We start from the raw sequence: 16,231 nt of genomic DNA, 5'->3' as shown, positions 1-16,231 counted from the left end.
GAAATAAATGTGAGGTTTGGGGTTCCACCATGATAAAATGCAGAAAAGTCCAAGGGGAGTGAATACTTATGCAAGGCACTCTCTGTATATTTGAGAAGGATTTATCTGAGCAAGGATTTACATTTTTAGAAAGGAACAGCCATGCAAAGTCGCTAAATAAAACATGACATTCACCCTGAAATTGAACTTTTTTCAACACTTTTTTCAAGCGTTTGTTTCAGGAACAGCAACTAATGAAGCTTTTGCATCTCAAAATGCTGTTCATTTCACATATTCAGGATACACTCTCTTATTACCATGAATTCTCCCCTTTGAATCATCTCTTTTGTAATAATCACTGTGAAGCTTTTACATGAACCAGAGGAAGTCAGTGAAGCAACACACAGATGACACATCCCATCCATCTCCATAACTTGAGTGAATATTGGAAGCTGTGATTTGTGGGCCTCTCGCACCTCATTCCTTTCTGTGACAGATGTAAATGGATGTTTCAGCAGTTGGCTCTAATGCATTTTTAAACAGGCACAGCAGCAGAGTGCAAATGGAAGTGTTTGTTTACCCACTTTTAGCAGAGCTGTAGCTCCGGCTACTCAAGTGTAAATAAAGAGGCTGTCAGTTGCCGCTCTCGCTCCCGTCTCACGGTCGCTGACTGTTGCCTCGGCCTGTTCCCACGTTAAGCACAGTGCTCTCGCTTCAGCGAACTAGTAGATACCAACTGTCTAGAGCGGCCGTCCTGGTGATGGTAGAGCTCTCGCTACCACGGACTGTTCGCCCGGACTGCTGCCACACTAGTAGGGTGATTTCAAGATTAGTGAGTGTCCTGGTGAAAGTGCTCTTGCTCCCCTCTCATTATTGCGGACCATTTTCTTACCTTATCCCTGCGTCAGCACTATCTATAGGGGCCATGCTGGTGACGGCAGAGCTCTCGCTCCCCTGTCACCATCCTCGACTGCGTCTCTCGACTACTTCTCAGCCGTAGAGTTTAGTGGAGCCTGCTCAGATTGACACTTTAACTAAGGGGACTGAATTCCCCCAGTACCATGAATATGCTTCATTTTTCCTGCTGTGAGGCTTCCCACCAGGAGGACGATGGCCATGACTTGCCTCACGTCGTACGGTCCGCTTGGCCTGCTACGGACACCTGATGGGTGATGCCAACTTCCTCCCATTGGGGCCGCTGAATCCAACCCATCCCACCCGCTTCAAACACTGGTCAAGAGAAGGCCCCCACCACCCCACAAGAACGCTAGGAGCAGTGGGCTGCCTCCGAGAGTAGATCTGCTGACAGTTAGCTTCTCCTTACCCTCCCCCCTAAAGCGGGGAACTGCATCTTCTGAGCCACAGTGGACCTGGTGTCCAGAGTAGGACACAGTCTTTGTGGCAGCATCAACCAATCTCTTTCCCCGTTCCTTAGCTCAGAATTCTTCGGAGGAGGCCGTTCACAGCTGGTTGGAGTCGGTCCTTCGCATGGCACTGGCACGCCTGCAGTTGAATGTATGGCCGCTTGAACCTCCACCTGCTGGTACCGTTTGTGGCTCCCACTCCCGCTGTCTTTTAATTACACCTTCGGAGGAAACTGCAAACATGCTAGAGAGACACCAGGACTCTCTCCGGTCTCCCATTGGATGGCAAAACCGTTGCGGCCAAATTTGGCCTTGCCTATGTCACTGCCCCTGGCGGCCAGTAGGGATGAAATAGAACAGAAGTTATGTGTTTAACTACAGTTCTATGTATTCTGGATGACCTCCATAGTTCTGGGTCACTCAGAATCCTGTGAACTCACCAGTGTCACAGGAGAACAAGTATTAAGACCCAAATGTAACTACAGGGGCCAGTATCGGGCTACCAAATGTATTCGCTGCCCCAAAAAGATAATTCAACCCGTGAGTCGACGTCAAAGGCAAGTGGAGTACCGGAACTCTACAGGCGGAGAAAGACAAAGTCAGTAACGCACAAGGTCAGGCAGCGGACCGACCGGGGAAGAAGACCAAACACACAACCCCGACAAAGCCTGCAGGGCCGGGGTTGATATACAGCCATTGACGGGTCCCCATTGGCCTCAGCTGTGTACTGCCAGGGGGTGTGGCAATGGGTGGCGTCTGGAGGTGGGACCAAGAACACACCCACAACAAGCACATGGCAAAACAAGGGGGATGACAGACACATGGGGGAAAAGCCGAGGCAAAAGACAGAGATCCTGACAGAACAGAACTGATCTCAGGGCGACACCCGAACTCATAGACTGTCAAGGTTCATGTTATACAATATATAACAACCAGACGGAAGATATCCAGTGTAAAACACGACCTCTGGCAGGCATCCAGCACTGATAGAACCGTAGTTAATTACCTCACTTTTGTTTTAAAGGTTGATAGTTATTTGTCAAGCAATACCTATAGTCTATGGTTCTGAACCAAAGCGGAAGGGAGAAGTTAACGTCCCCCAGGGTGCATCTGAATTTAAAAAACATTGAATCAGTTACCTTTAAATTCGGTTTTTGAGTCCTGGATCAACTTTTTGCGGGAAAAATGAGCTTCTTACTTGTTTCTGGCAAAATCTCTACTTGGACTTTACATGAGTCTCCGTGTGCAGTTCATGAGGATTTCACTGCTCTTAAAGATATTTGTTTGTTGTAAAGTTGATAAATGTAAATGTATTTAATTGTCTTTCATTTGGATGTTTACTTGGTTTGTTAAGCTGAATATTTATATTATTTCATGATGAATGTACTTTTTGTGGGGGTTTTCCCCTGTGTGTCCCGGGACATGATGTAACTATTGTTAGCAGACCTGTTTTTTCTCTGTAAGGTTTTTACTGGATTCTCTTTGATTTTAACAGGTTTTGCAGGGTGACTTTCACTCATCCAAAAACATCTCATCTCGTATCATTTCCATTTGCTTTATTGGATTCAATATTAAATTAAAGGGATATTTCACCCACTAATTACTTGAGCAACCGAATGCTAATGTGGCCACGTGACCTGTGTACACTATAATATGTATTTTAAAATGCACAAAATTCTCTACATGAATGTGTTCTATAACTGATATGAAAAGCGTATCTCACACTGTGGACAGTCTGTATTTGATCTGAAACAGAGCTTCCCTCGTGGACACTGATGGGATCCGTCATTGCTTTTTGTCATTGCAGGTACTCATCAGCACAACTATGACCATGTGGCTCTAGGTAGCCCTACACGCACACCTAAGAATGGTAAGATAAACTAGAATTCACTGCTGTGTTCAGAGATGAAAGCTGGACAAGAGCGTTAAGTTCAGTTTATTGGATGACATGGATGTGTGAAATGGCGCTTGACACTGTCCTCCTTTGAATTCGTCGTACCACAAATTCCATTCTCTCATTAGAAAATAAGACTTTTTGTTGAAAATTGAATTGCAGCAGTGTTACTTCCTTCTGTAAGCGGGATCAGACCGGAGTTGCTGGCTTTCTCTTTGTATGAAGGGAATACAATTGCCGTCGAGGTCGTTCAGTCCTCAGTGCTCATCACCGTCAATGGTTCCGTATTACTGATGTCATGCAGCTGTTAGTTTGAGCGCGCCTGAGGTCTGAGACTGGCAGATGTGAAGCGTAGAGGTTGAATAAGGATGCAAGGTGATGGCTGGAGAGATGAAAGGAAAGAAAAGACGCCATAAGCTGAATATACACAGCTTTCTGTAGTTATGGAATCACTCTGATCTTGGCATTTGATTTATATTCTGTTTGTTTCACCTCCAAATTAAAAAAAAGGACTTGCTTGCGCTCAGACATTCAGGGACTCAGCTTGAATGAATGGCCCCTGTTTGTGTGGTCCAAAAACACACACACACACAAGTGCGGCGAGACGGGACTGTGTAGGTTCTGTGGTCGTCATCATCAACGTGTTTCTAAAATCTTTTTTTTTCCACTTGGGTTGGTAGCTCACCGATCGTTGAGACGTGGTAAGTCGTACATACAACTAATGTAAAAGATCATTCATCTTATTCCAGCACACATTGTGTACTGCACCCCAAAACAACCCCTTTGTTTGTGGCTTCCTGTCTTATAATATAATCGCTGTGTTTTCAGACCTGATTTAAGTAGCTTTTGCTCATGATTCCTTGTTTTAAAAAGAAAGTAATGTTAATTTGTCATATGGGGAAAAAAATGGCCGAATCTTTGTCACCCATGAAAGTACATTTAGATTTTTATGTGAAAGATGTATGAAAATCTACTTTGTATTCTACTACAGTTTTCTTATTGCAAACAAATCCCAGAAAAAAGAACAAGCAGCTGACTAAACAAACGATAGTAAATGTGGGTCGGCGGTAGAGAAGAGCTCCTACTGACCGAGGCCGCCGACCGGCGCTCCACAGGTCTGCGCTTCGTGTCGGTTGACTCGGGACGCTGAAGACGTCCGGCTTTCAAATGGACTTTTTTCCATTAGACTTACCTAGCAGCTGTGTGTGTTAATAATGAAGTTATCTGGATCTGAAACTAGATCAGACCATATTGTTGTTTTTGTAATTACACATTTGACCCTATTGAGAATCTTACAATCGTTTATTGAGCTAAAGGACATTTCTAATGAAAACAGGAATAATTCAAACCTCATGCAGATATTGTGGTATTGAAAGAAGATACGTGGGTTGTCGAGGACAACAAAACCAAACTTTTAAAGGTTATTCCTCTAACAAAGGTCACTTTCCTTGATCGGCTAAAGAAGTAAACTCCTCTTGTCAGTCATGACAAACATTAACTGGTCGGAGCGACTCCACCAGAGCACAAGTCAACATTCCCACAGAAAGCAGAATGACAGAAGAGGTGTTTATGGGACTTATTGTGGGAGCGATAGGAACGCGCCCCCCAGTACCAGCTACCAGCAATATTTGTTACTGACTTCAGTGAATCGGCCATTTAGCTCTTTTCATTGTATTAGTTTGCAATAAGAAAATAAGTGCGAAACCCAAAGACTTCTTGAGTCAGGTCTGTGTGAACTGAAGCAGTGGAACGTGTGTCTGGTTGAGATAACAGCATGCCACAGTATGATGCCCTTACTGATGCAGCGCGGCAGACAGTCCAGTCGCTGAGGACCCCCAGCTGTCTCCTGCTTCCCTTCCCTGACCCTCCCTTAACGTTTCTCCCTTGTTTCATTCCTATATTCTTACTTAAATTATACTTCACTCTTCCTTTTTACGTCCATATTTTCTCCTCCTTCTCGTACTTCTCTCCGTCCAGTTACTAAACTCGTATCGCTCCATAGGAGGCCGGTGTGTTGCCACAATGTACAGTGCTGCTGTGTGTCAGACCCACAGAAGCGAGGACAAAATGAGAGAGGGGAATACTGGATGGACCAGAGAGAAGTGAGGAGCGGAGGAATGGCTGGCAGCCTGGTACGACTGATAAGATGGATGGAGCAGGGAAGGCAGCAGTGAATGAGCATGTCGCTGGATGTGAGAGATAAAGCAGAATAAAACAGGGCTTCGGTCCAGTCATCCCCGTGCATTCAACTGGCATCGTATCGCATCAGCTCACCGACGGACCATTGCACAGATCACGTCCCAGCAGCAGGGTCACCGGCTGTCTGCTGTGTCGTCCTGTTTTTGTCCTTTTTTGAACCACTGTTTCCTTCCGTCAAAACACAGCGTCACCTTTCACGTCTGTCCAACAACAACGTTTCATTTTGAATTTAGTTTTAGGGTAAAAGGATGTTTGTTCTTATACAAACGTTGGCAGGCTTCTCGTTTTTTACTTCTGCTTGTCAAAAAGACAAACGCATGTTCTCACTCTGAACTTGTTAAAACCAAACCTGAACCATGTTACTCCCTGCGAGTTAATATTGAAAATAAATTGTATTATAATTAAGGGGGTGCTTGCAAATGGGCAAAACTGGCACTGTGGATAATTAAAGTGTCATAGATGTAAGTGCAGAGTCACTGCCCAAACTACCGTGTCTGACAAGCTACGGGTGAGGCAAATCATTGTTATCTAATTAGAAATAAAATCTCATTCATGGTGACATATAACTCGTCCAAACAACTGGAACCGGAAACAGCTGGCCGGTCTAAAATAGTCCTTTTAAGTTCATTTTTGGGTTCTTCTGCTGCTTCACTTGAATGACACAATAACAACAGTTTCTCCATCCAAAACGTTTCCACGTATTCTGCTAATATGAGTTACATTGTTAGTGAGGAGAAAAGCCAGAAGACCAGGGAGACATTTCAGTGCTGCACAACCTGGACTGAGAAATCTGAACAGCGATGAATATTTCCTTTCATTCCAATAATAAACATTAATACTATAAGGATTCAACTTGTCGTGAGCCTAACATCCTTTTAGAAGATAAAGCAGTCATGTTTTATATCTCAGTGGGATTTGTTAAGTTGATTGAAATCATCTAAATGATCCATCATGGGAAATTCAAACAAGCCTTCTAAACAATGTTATGTTGCTCATGTGAATTTCTCCTCAGGTTGTTACAACACTAGAAACACGACGAGGACTAAACTCTTTAAACCTGAGTTCTCATTACATTCTGACCTCAGTATTTAAAATCATTTCTATCCCAGAAACTTTGTTTTACCTGAGATTTATTCAGATCTCTGCAGGAATTATTTTCCAGCACTAAAGCTCCAGCTGCGATTCGTACCCTCTCTACCTCAACAGGTGGTCTTCGATAGCGGAGAGGGGGGTGCTGGGTCAAGGGAAGCCAGCCTTCCCATTTTCTCTCTTCCCTCTTCTGTGTCTGTATGTGTATGTATGTGTCTCCAGAAAACAATCGGATAAGCGGCATCCTGACCTCACAGACGGAGCCCTACGACTTGTCTTTCTCACGCTCCTTCCAGAGCCTGTCACACCTGCCTCCCTCCTATGAGGCAGCCGTCAAAGCCGACCTCAACCGGTTCTCGTCTCTGAAGAAACTCAGTAGGTCCACGTTAACTGCACTGATGCAATATTAGGCTCCCTGCCCTGATGCCCTGATGCCCTGACGCCCTGCATGACAAACGCCCCGCATTGAGTCTGCTTTCCTGACTCCTGACTGAGACTCTCTGAGCGGCTCGGACGTGTCTCAGGTCTGAAAAGGATTTGCTAGCAGGACGATAAACAGTCCTCATGTACGTTCTTGGGTAGATTGAAGCAGTTCAATCAGTCAGTCAGGGGAAGGAGAGGGCCTAGAATCAGATTCAGGAAACACCTTCATGTCCAGGAACGATGACCATTGATGTCCCACCTTCTGTCCACCTAACGGTCCTCTCGGACTCTATAGGAACATTTAGCCGCTTCTGGCCCGGCTTGGTATTGATTTAGTGGTACTTTCAACCCATGATCTTATCAGAGTGAAACGCATATATTCCTTCAGGTTTGTGTAATTTCATCATGACTGCATGTCAATGCCGACATTGACATGCAGTCAAAATGAAGGAAGACGATCTACAACTTTCACTCGTAGCTGCCAGGCGCCATTTTGATCTAAATGTCAAAACCGGTTTGTACGATGCAGAGTTGTTATTGGTCCTCAGCCGCATTGGTAAAAAATACATTCAAACATTACCGTCATTTTGTGGGAACAATTAATATATCAGTTTAGGCAGCAAAATGAATCAAATCAACGAAATTGTCATAAACTCAATCCCAAAGAAGAGACAGCAAATAGCTAAACGGCAATGCAGTATCTTTTCGTTACTAAACTAAAGTCTGCAGAGGAGAAAAATGTTTAGCTTCTTGCAGCAAAGGCCTGTATACATCACAAGATACACACCATGGTAATATAGTGGATTAGTTTGCATTTCGCCCAAATCCTTAAAACTGTTTTGCTCGAGAAAGGAGCATTTATTTTTAATTATCTCTAATAATGAATCCATTTGCAGAAAGCAGCCATGGTTCGCTGCTGAGGGGGATTTTGGCTGAGTGTAATCTTGACCGGTGGCGTGAACGCTGCAGCACCCATTATTGAAAATGACAAGCTCAGTCATCCACTCATTTTTAGAGGTGGAGAGTTCTGCCTTACAGCCTTATTCCCTCCAAATAAATTTCACCTTGACTTTGTACGATGGTCAAACATTGATGATCGTGTTCAGAAAGAAATAATTTTTTTACGTATTCATAACAATGGAATTCTGAATATGCGTCACTGTGTGTGGTTTTGTACTCAACAGTGTTTGTGCATGTGTTTGTGTTGTTGCATGCACTCAATGTTACTTTCACTCCTACACACTATTGTCTCTGTAAATGTGCTGCTGTCTTTGGGATCTGCTTCTAAATGCATGTTGAATTTGTTGGTACAAAAGAATGTAACAATAAATCATTATCAAGAACGTTAAGACATGTCTGTTTGTGTGGGTTAGGGTTAGTGTACCAATAAGAGTTAAACAATAGAATGAGCTTTCTAGCATATAGATATGAAGTGTCTGTGTCCTTACGATATCATGTTTATAGACGTGACCTTTGAAAAGTTTGCCTCCACAGCAGGAGCCGCCTGTAGAATCCTAAATGTAGCCTGGATGTGTTGATGTGATGTGCCTAGCATGTAATACAATCCGACTGTTCCTCTGTCGCTCTGTTTTCTACTTCCCTTTGTGAGCCTGGGCAGGTGCAAGATGGGTCTGCCAACATTATTCTCTGCATTGTGCGCAATGTTCTCCAATCCCACTTTATCCAACTTCTCCCCTTGCATTCTAAATCCACCAGCGCTTTCTCTCGCTTTCACTCCCACAATCTCTTCTTCACGTCTTGCTTCTGTTTTTTATTCATATCACTCTGCAGCAGATAAAGAAGTCGACGACTACTACACTCGTAAGCGACACCTACCCGATCTAGCAGCAAGAGGAACTCTTCCGTTGCATGTTCTCAAAATTGGTCAAGACCAGGTGGGTAAATAAATGCTTCAGTTAGGTGTGTAAGCCTGAAAAAGTTCATGTTCTTTGCTTTTTACATTCACATTCATCATGTAGCTGACGCTTTTATCCAAAGCCATTTACAATAAGTGCATTCAATCAAGAGGGAGCCGAACCAAAACAGCAAGAATTAAGTTGCGTGCGTTTTCAGTTTGCTTTGGAAGCTCTCTGAGCTTTGTGCTTTCCAGACGTCAGTGGGGAGCCCATTCCTCCATTTTGGAAGGCAGGACAGCAAACATACTGTTTTTTTTTTGAGTGTCCCTATGAGGGACCAACAAGCAGGTGCAAAGCAGAGTGAGTGGGCAGGGGACGTAAGGTTTGACCATGTTCTGGATGGAGTTTGGACCTGATCTCTTTGCCGCACAGTGCGTGAGTACCAATGTTTTGAGGCGGTTGCGGGCAGCCACTGCAGCCAGTGAGGCGAGCGGAGGAGGCCCCTAGTGTGCCAGTGTGGGTGAATTTAGCTGCTACATTGGGGATGAGCTGCAGAGGTCCGATGGCTCCCTCCTAGTACTTCTGAATAACCCCGTATTGCTCTTTTTCTCAGCAGCCCTGGGAGCAGCAGCAGCAGCTCCAGAGTCAGCCCCCCCAGGCCTCCATCTCCCACGTCGCTCCCCAGTCACAACCCTCACAGCAACAGTCTCAGCAAAGGCAGAGGCCCCGTCGCGTGCAGAGGGCCATGTCTCAGGACCGCGTCCTGTCCCCACAACGAGCCCCTGAGCAGGATTACAGCATGTCTTCTAATGGTATGTCACCATACGGAGGGAGGATCCTCTCAGACGAACAGCTCCTGTCTGCTGAACGTCTTCGATCACAGGAGCGTCTTCTACCACAGGACCGCCACACCTCCCAAGATCGACTGTACACCAAGGACCGCATATACTCCAAGGACCGGCTCATATCACAGGATCATCTACACTCAAAAGACCGTCACTACTCTCAAGACCGCCTCTATTCACAAGACCGCCTCTACTCACAAGATCGTCTCCTATCCCAGGATCCTCTTCTCTCACCAGACAAGCTCATGATGTCGCTGAAGCGCGGCATGGTGAGCAGCATCTCTGGTGGGTTTCGTGGCAGCGATAAGTCAATATCACGCGCCATCTCGCACACAGACGTGTTCGTACCCACCACACCTCTCATGGATCGCTACAAGATGACCAAAATGCACTCCCACCCCAGTGCCTCTAACAATGGCGGAGGTAGCGGAGCACCGGAAGCAGGAACCACTGGGCACTCCAACACTTTAGGCATGAACCAGACAGCAACAAAGAGGCAAGCGTTTGCCTCGAGACGGACTCACACGATGGAACAGCTCCACTACGTTCCACCACACCACCAGCAACAGCAGCACCCTCAGCACTACCGCACAGGTAGTAAGACGGAGGTCACTGTGTAGGGGCAGCAAAAGGGGGTTTTGGTTGATAGAGGTAAGTGGGAACACTGGCCTTAGAGTAGGATCGTGGAATTATCAATGACGTTGACTGCTCCGGTTTAAAACTGCTCCGGTAGAGTCACAGATTCCAGAACCAAGAACATTCACTAGCTTACAGTGAGAACCACAAAGACGCACCACACTGTACACTGCAAACACCGGCCCAGTTAGATCTGAAGCCAGGGAGGGTCATAGATGAGGGGGCAGGGGGGGGGGTTCTGTTGTTATCCAGCTAGTCTATTTCAACACTGTCTTGATTACCCTATTCATCCATAGGCTACGCCCTAATCTTGTGTATGTTTTAGTGAGGAAACACTAACCGTGTCTGTTAAAGCTTTTACCGCCACACTTTGTCCAAAAAATCTCTCCTGTGACCTTTTCTGGCAAATCCTAATGGGCTTTTGCATGGTCAAATAAACGTGACTCCTCCGTGACTTCTGTTGTGCAACACAACGTTACCACCGAGATGAAGCCGGTTGACCCTGTAATAACTTTATAAATATATAAATACATGAATAAGAAAAGAACCATTTGTACACCCTGTCCTATGCATAGCTGTTGTGAATCTCAATGAGAAAACGTTAAATGGATGTTATTAGCACTTCTTTTTGGTGCCTCAGACAGATGTTCCATTTCTAAAAATCAATTGGGTTTTTTGGGGTTACAAAGCACAACCAATAGAAATGTTCTGTTCTGTTTATGGTTCCCTTTTGAATAGTGACCACTAGCTTGTTTTGTTCAATAGCAGTTTTTTTTGCTTCCAGTAGATTGTAAATAAGCTATTATAGAAGCAGTATTATGGACAAGTATATGCTGGATGGACTTTGTATTAGACTGTCTGTATCCATAGATTCTTATAAAACAACTATAAATCACTTTGTGAGTTCAGAATAGAAACCCACTTAACCCAGTATTTGACAGGATAAATGAATACTATACTGTGTCAAAACTATTTGTAGGAAGAGAAGCAAATGAATGTGTTGTTGATAGCACTGTTCCTATTTGGGTGTACACTGTGGTCCATTGACATCGAAGAAGTTTAACATGGAAATGATTCATGTAAATGAATTATAATGCCTGTTACAGTAGGGTCAAATAAACCAACCATATTTTTTTAAACATTACACATTGTTCCTTGAAAGATGTCTGTGTCTCTTTTTCGTTCAAAAGACTGATACACTACGATGTGTTGCTATAGTGACATTTAGGTTTTGAAGTGGCGGGTAAAATAAACCCACTTACCACTGTCCCATTGGTACAATAAAGACACACAAGCAACCTTGGTCGACAAAAATGGGACTTGTATACGTCATAGAAACATTTTTGTCATTGTTTTGAGTAACCAAAGTTAACTGTTGGTTGGATATAAGATCCAAAGCGTTAAAATAGACTGATTTGACACCTGCAGAAATATAAGCAGACAACGATGGGAGAGAAGAATCCCTAACGTGAATTATGTAATGAGAATGGACTATGGAGAGGAGGAGAGAGGAGATCAGGGCACCGTGGGAAGTCCAAAGGCACTGTACCGCTATCGCTACGTCACTAAGGGATGGTTCAGGGCTCATCTGAGCCAGCCCTAACAAAAAAAAGGAAAGTAGTGTTGGGGCCCGGATTGCATCGCCTCCTCATCATGCTTCTCTGCTAAGACACCAACACGTTATTATTGAGCAAACATCCTCAAATGTCCTAGGGGTAGCTACACACAGCTAACGTTACTATTTATTTACCCTCCATTTTTTCGGATTCGCAACTGCTTACAGGACGTCCGTGACGAGAGGGGCACCTGCTCAATCCCAGTAGGCGTATGCACCATGCCGTCACGCCATTTTTTTGCTAGATTTGAAACGTTTCAATTCTTTCTTTCTTTTTTATTTAGCGTTTGGCCACTTAATGCGGATCAGAATAACTTTGCCTGAATTTATGTGAATTTGCCAGGAATTCTAAGTGACAGATATGCTGCGCTATTGCAAATTCGCGTCACTCCAGTCTCATCACATCGGAGCATAATCTTTGCATGTAATCCTGTGGCGCGAATAATTCGCGTAGCAATTCTATGCAAAGATAACTCCATCCTGTGGGTCATTGCAATACCATATTTACCAAAACAATGCCTGTAAAATAATGTATTGTTGACATGTTGAGAGCCGTTGAGAGGCAATCACAATGAGCCAATCAGATTATCACTGCCTCTCATATTGGTCTGCCTCAGAAAGTTGTGTAATAACCGGTCCCCCCGCCACAGGACTTCACAGCCACAATTTTGAATGACAGTTTCACCATGTGTGCCACCAGTGTGGGGAAGAACTTCAGTTTGACAACTGAATTAATTTGTTTGATTTTCAGATATTCTTGAAATTAATCCAAAAACAAGAGTGCAAACGACAATTCTCAGAGCAACGGCACCTACAATTGCACTCCTCCACAATCACACAAGAAAAAAGCAGCATATGTTTTGGTTTCCAATTTACACTGATCCTCGAGCTCATCAGCATTTATATGAATATATGAGTCTGCAATCAAAAAGAATCTATAGATGGGAGAGTAGCTGATGCATGAGAGGTAAGATGGTTACAGTAGACACGTTGTTCTCCCCTACAGCTTGATGCTGCTTCCTCCTGGCGCCTTAAAACCAAACCAAATGTAAAGCGTTTATAATCACCCGCTGGGGGGGTCCAGTGCGGCCTGCCGGATGACTTTGCTATTGTGAGAATTACAGAAAGACATACATTGTATTTCTATAAAAGTAGCTGCTATTCCTAAAAAGTCCCTCTGTGAGTGAGTGCATGCGTTAGACCCAGAGGTGTCAAAAGTATTCACATTCATTACTCAAGTAGAGGTACAGATACTAGAAACGTCTCTCCGCCATGTTGGATGTTTTGAGGGGGTTAGTATTCTATTCTTACAAGTTAACATAGATTTCTCGTTAAAAACGCAATCATAACACGTTTATTTGACATGGTTAGACTTCACAAAGTGTGTTTACGGGTCGCAGGTCCCCGTTCACTTTGAACAGGGTGACGTCATCAGTTTATTTAGTATGTATCACTACGAATTTGTATCTTCAAGATTTTCGTATACATTTTTACGAACAGGTTTTGGAGATCAGGCTGCCAACGCAGTGCCGGCAGGTCCCCTGCTGTGTTGCTGACTGTGCCCCCCCCCCCCCCCCCCCATCCGCGCAGAACCCCCCTTATGAGTTTGGAGTTTGACTCCCCTCAGTTAACGGTATAACTAAGAGCCGTTTGTTCTCACGTCTTATGAGTATTTGAAACAAGACATTGGTTACAAACGTCCCATGGGACGTGACAAGTGATTTTATAAACTAAGATGTATGGTATATATTATAAAATAACACTTCTACCTGTAGAAATTCAAGTTAATTCTATTATTAATGACTCCTAAATGGCTGACCGGAACCTCTTGTTAGTGAGACACATGCTGACCATGAGCAAATTATCAATTGCTGGCTTGGAATTTCATTTTTTACATTACATGTCATTTAGCTGACGCTTTTATCCAAAGCGACTTACAAAAAGTGCATTTCAACCATAAGGTACAAACTCAGAAGAACAAGAAACAAGTGCAATTTCCTCAAATAAGCCAATTTACAACTTGCTGTAGATAAGAACCATTATAAGTCCAATGTAAGTGCTACAGTTAGTTAGTGTGTTAGTGGAGGTAGAGTCTGAAGAGGTGTGTCTTTAGTCTGAAGATGTGAAGGCTCTCTGTGGTCCTGATGTCTTCAGAGACCTCCTTCCACCATTTAGGAGCAGGACAGCAAAGAGTGGAGATCTAGTCGAGTGTTTTGCTCTCAGTGAGGAGGAACAAGCAGTTTATCACATGCAGAGCGGAGAGTGCGGGTCGGGATGTCGGGTTGGACCAGGTCCTGGATGTAAGCTGGACCCCATCCATTCACAGCACGGTACGTGAGCGCCAGTGTTTAGAACTGGATGAGCCACCGGTACCAGTGAAGAGAGCGGAGGAGTGGAGGAGTGTGGGAGAACTTAGGAAGGTTAAAGACCAGTGGAGCTGCTGCATTCTGGATGAGCTGCAGAGGTGGAATGGTGGTAGCAGGAGACCTGCAGGAGAGAGTTACAGTAGTCCAGGAGGGAGACGACAAGAGCCTGAATCAGTACCTGCGCTGCCTTCTGAGTGAGAAGAGGACGTATTGAACATGATTAGCTTTAACAGATTGAAAATTCAAAATGAATGAATACAATGAATGAGTACAACTTTACTAGTCAGAGAAGATCCCAGTCTGTTGGTACACAAGAACCAGCTTAATTGTGGATGCAAATAATCATTGGCAGAGTGAGACTAAGCCCCTGCCATGTACACAGTAGGTGCTTTTGCTGTGACTAGTTTCTGACAGCTGTCCAATCTCCCACCGGTTTATCTCCCTGCATGCAGGACCCAACCCCACTTATTTGGGATAATCCACAGATTGTAGGCAGCTAACAGGCATTTGTTTTACGACAGATGCTATATCCAGATAAACATTTAATTAGCAACTCATCAGCTCTGTCAAAGCTAATTACCCCAGTCTCGAACAAGAACTGCTGCTCTCACATTTGTTCTGCACAGCAGCCAACTGTCCTGGCTGCAGCGGGACATGAGGCGCCGGCTGCACAGAGAACAGGCCCTCATAGTGTCCCACAAATGAATGCTGACTTTGAGTCACAGCGGTGAACGGGTTGGACAGAAATACAGGCTGATACAACATTGGGCTATCTATTCCATGTTTGCGCCTGTTTTGACAATGACTGCCACTGAGGTGTCTGGGCAGCACATTGGGTTGTCACGACAGTACGTTTGTCAGTGCTCACAGGGATTGCCATCTGAATTTTTGGAGGCTTGGAGGACATATTGTTAGGCGGTCGAGTGATTTCTGGCTAGTAGAGTGCAAAAACAGCACTGCAGTGACTGCTATCAATGTAAGATTCACCTGGGAGGTAGAAAAAAGTCACATCAATTTGTTATAGCAGTTCATCTTCCAGCTATCCAGGTAGATAATCACTGTGTGGGTTTATTAAGTATCTAGAACAACTTGATGTGGTGGATTGCACATGAAGACACAACAAAAAGTGGGATTTCCAGGAATTATCTGCATGGCTATTAATTACTGTTAATTACTGCCATAATGTATGTACATTTGCCAACGCAGCGTTATCAGGAAGCCGTGATACTGCAGTTCATCGGGTAGTCAGCGCCTTTCTCCGCCCACTGTACTGCACATTCTGAGCATTTAAACACGCATTTGAATCTGCCTCCACTTTCGTCTTGACCTTCCTGTGAATGCAAGACACAAAAAAAACACTAGAACTGTAGTTTGTCTGTTATTAGTTGTTGTATTAGTATGTTAATAACTGCAGCATGAAGTATACACAATTTATAGACATTTAAGTAATTGAATTACTGTACATATAACATCCTGCCAAAATAAAGTTAAAGCCTGAGGGAACGGTCTTAATCCTTCCTTGATGAATTTATTACATGTCATGTCTTCATTTTCATGTTTGATTTTGAATTCATACAAACTGAGTTAAACATAATGTTGGAAAGTTCAAATGAACTGTGGTGATTAAGAAAGTAAAACTATTATCTAATAGATAATGATGATATTATGCATGTTATGTTATTTTTATATGAAAAGCCACATAAGGCTGGACCCCCCCCCCCGCAAGATTGGAAAGGCTGAGGTCCATCAGGACTAAGACCTCCCGCCACATGAACAGTTTCTTCCCGTCGGCAGTCGGGCTCATCAACAGAGCCGGTCCCCCACTGCCTGACTATAACACTCCACCGGTCACTCCCCCTCATACTGCACATGTCACTTTAACTGTAATTCATCACTTTGTCACTTGTTCTCTAGTGCACTTATGCTTAATATTTTTAAACTTTTTTAATATTTTGAATTTTTAAC

At 44.1% G+C, this 16,231-nt stretch overlaps 1 protein-coding gene across 18 annotated transcripts in view; it reads left to right on the top strand.

Moving 5' to 3' along the window:
- shisa6b (shisa family member 6b) overlaps window positions 1–11,429 on the top strand; it is a 52,968-nt gene extending 41,539 nt beyond the window's left edge. For 3 of the 18 annotated variants that reach the window (XM_040176436.2, XM_040176432.2, XM_078103194.1), the window contains 5 exons: window positions 3,151–3,213; window positions 3,918–3,938; window positions 6,748–6,900; window positions 8,740–8,843; window positions 9,418–11,429. In XM_040176436.2, coding sequence (XP_040032370.1) covers window positions 3,151–3,213; window positions 3,918–3,938; window positions 6,748–6,900; window positions 8,740–8,843; window positions 9,418–10,269 — 1,193 coding nt within the window. In that variant the 3' untranslated portion in view covers window positions 10,270–11,429. The remainder of the gene's footprint in view (window positions 1–3,150; window positions 3,214–3,917; window positions 3,939–6,747; window positions 6,901–8,739; window positions 8,844–9,417) is intronic. The other 15 variants (XM_078103195.1, XM_040176433.2, XM_040176437.2 and 12 more) reach the window with 9 other exon arrangements.
- The last annotated feature ends 4,802 nt before the right edge of the window (window positions 11,430–16,231 follow it).

The sequence above is a fragment of the Gasterosteus aculeatus genome, chromosome 5 (assembly GCF_964276395.1).
Source record: "Gasterosteus aculeatus chromosome 5, fGasAcu3.hap1.1, whole genome shotgun sequence".
Lineage (NCBI taxonomy): Eukaryota > Metazoa > Chordata > Actinopteri > Perciformes > Gasterosteidae > Gasterosteus > Gasterosteus aculeatus.
This window is presented reverse-complemented; position numbering and strand designations above follow the sequence as displayed.